Source organism: Anneissia japonica, unplaced genomic scaffold (assembly GCF_011630105.1).
Source record: "Anneissia japonica isolate Jap-2015-1 unplaced genomic scaffold, ASM1163010v1 scaffold287775_len252212_cov145, whole genome shotgun sequence".
In the NCBI taxonomy this organism is placed as follows: domain Eukaryota; kingdom Metazoa; phylum Echinodermata; class Crinoidea; order Comatulida; family Comatulidae; genus Anneissia; species Anneissia japonica.
The window spans coordinates 244,315-245,958 of NW_022719918.1; the positions used below are offsets into that span (position 1 = coordinate 244,315).

The 1,644-nt window shown below is 36.5% G+C and overlaps 1 protein-coding gene across 1 annotated transcript in view; it reads right to left on the reverse strand.

The window, feature by feature from the left end:
• LOC117111125 (acid-sensing ion channel 1A-like) overlaps positions 1–1,644 on the reverse strand; it is a 29,839-nt gene that overhangs the window by 24,988 nt on the left and 3,207 nt on the right. Inside the window, exon 3 of the mRNA XM_033253999.1 lies at positions 1,059–1,221. Within this exon, the coding sequence (XP_033109890.1) occupies positions 1,059–1,162 (104 nt within the window). The 5' untranslated portion in view covers positions 1,163–1,221. The remainder of the gene's footprint in view (positions 1–1,058; positions 1,222–1,644) is intronic.

Genomic DNA, 1,644 nt, shown 5'->3' on the forward strand with positions numbered 1-1,644 from the left:
TGGCCACTCATGATACCTGGTACTATGCCGAACATTTTCCAGTAAGTTTTATCGGGTTAACTCACAAGCTGATCTGGTCAATTTTCGGGGGCGGGCTATAAGTGGGTGTCTGGCAGGTACACCCCACCATTAAAAATGTCTTGCAGTGGCCATTTCTGATACCTGGTACTATGCCGAACATTTTCCAGTAGTTTTATCGGGTTAACTCACAAGCTGATCTAGGTCAATTTTTTGGGCGGGGTATTTGGGGGTGTCTGGCAGGTACACTCCACCATTAAAAATGTCTGGCGGTGACCATTCCTGATACCTGGTACTATGCCCAACATTTTCCAGTAGGTTTCATCGGGCTGATCTAGCTTAATTTTGGGGTACCGGTTTTTTGCTTCTGGCACCCACCCCCCACCATTGGAAATGTCTGGAAAGGTTTCATTGGGTTAATTCACAAGTTGACCTAGCTCAATTTTTGGGGCCCTTTTTATGCCCCTCCTGACCACACCCACCACAATGGGACCGGCAGATGCCCATTCTCCTACATAGACAGGCACATAGAACATTACTATATACACACAAATTGGTTAACTTTCCAGCTATGCTGACACCCCTGGGCTCCTGGTCTCTATGCATATGTCATATGCAATGAAAAAAGTGTAAATCAAATAGGAGTAAGGCCATATGAAAGAGCACAGATACTATTGATAATTTAAGATTTATAATAATTTTGGATTATCGTGTAAAAATGTACAATCTCCTCTGGTTGTTTAAGGTTTAAGTGTCCTACGAACATATGCAAACTAAACTGGTGTAGTTGCTTTGATATACCTTTGGGACACAATTAGTATTGCTGTATAGGTACTGCGCACACAATAATTGAAAATTTTACATCACGTTTTTTTTAATGATTAAATAATTTTAGCATTTGTGCTACCGTCTTTAACATTTTCAAAACGAAATAAAACGAATAAATAAACACATTGTAGCCGAAATGAATATAATATACTTATCCTGATATTTATTTTAGGCTTATGTATTAAATAATGCACAACATCAGTAGTTTTTACCTTCTTGTAGTTGCAATTTCCTTATTCCCAATGAATCGAATTCCATGGAGTGACGTTTCACCAGTGAGCTTGCTGAAATCACATGAACTCGCCTCCTTAGCCATTTCACACCGTGCTTTTGAAATGCTTGTGACAAGTTCTGTGTCTCCTCAAGAATACACGCCTACGAGATATGTTTACTTTTTAAAAAGATGGCAATGAATCCGCAATTACTCAATCAGAACGTATATTGACAGTGTTAAATTAGCCATGACGAAATACTAAATATACAATACACATCCACGCATGCTTAATTTATTTAGTACCTTCAATAAATTCTCGTAATACATTCTCATTAGATTTGGTAAAATAATATTTGCATATTGGTTTTCTATACATTATTTCCAGCAACTCAGATATTGGCATTATCGATTGACATTCGTTATGAACTAGATGCAACAATCACTGACATTATCAGGCCTAAATTTTATTTACTTTTTATTTTTTATTTTTTATTTACTATTTATTTATTTCAAAAAAATAATCCAACAACAATCAATTGCCAATAACAGGGTGTCAACATATTTTTTTTACACGTATAAATATA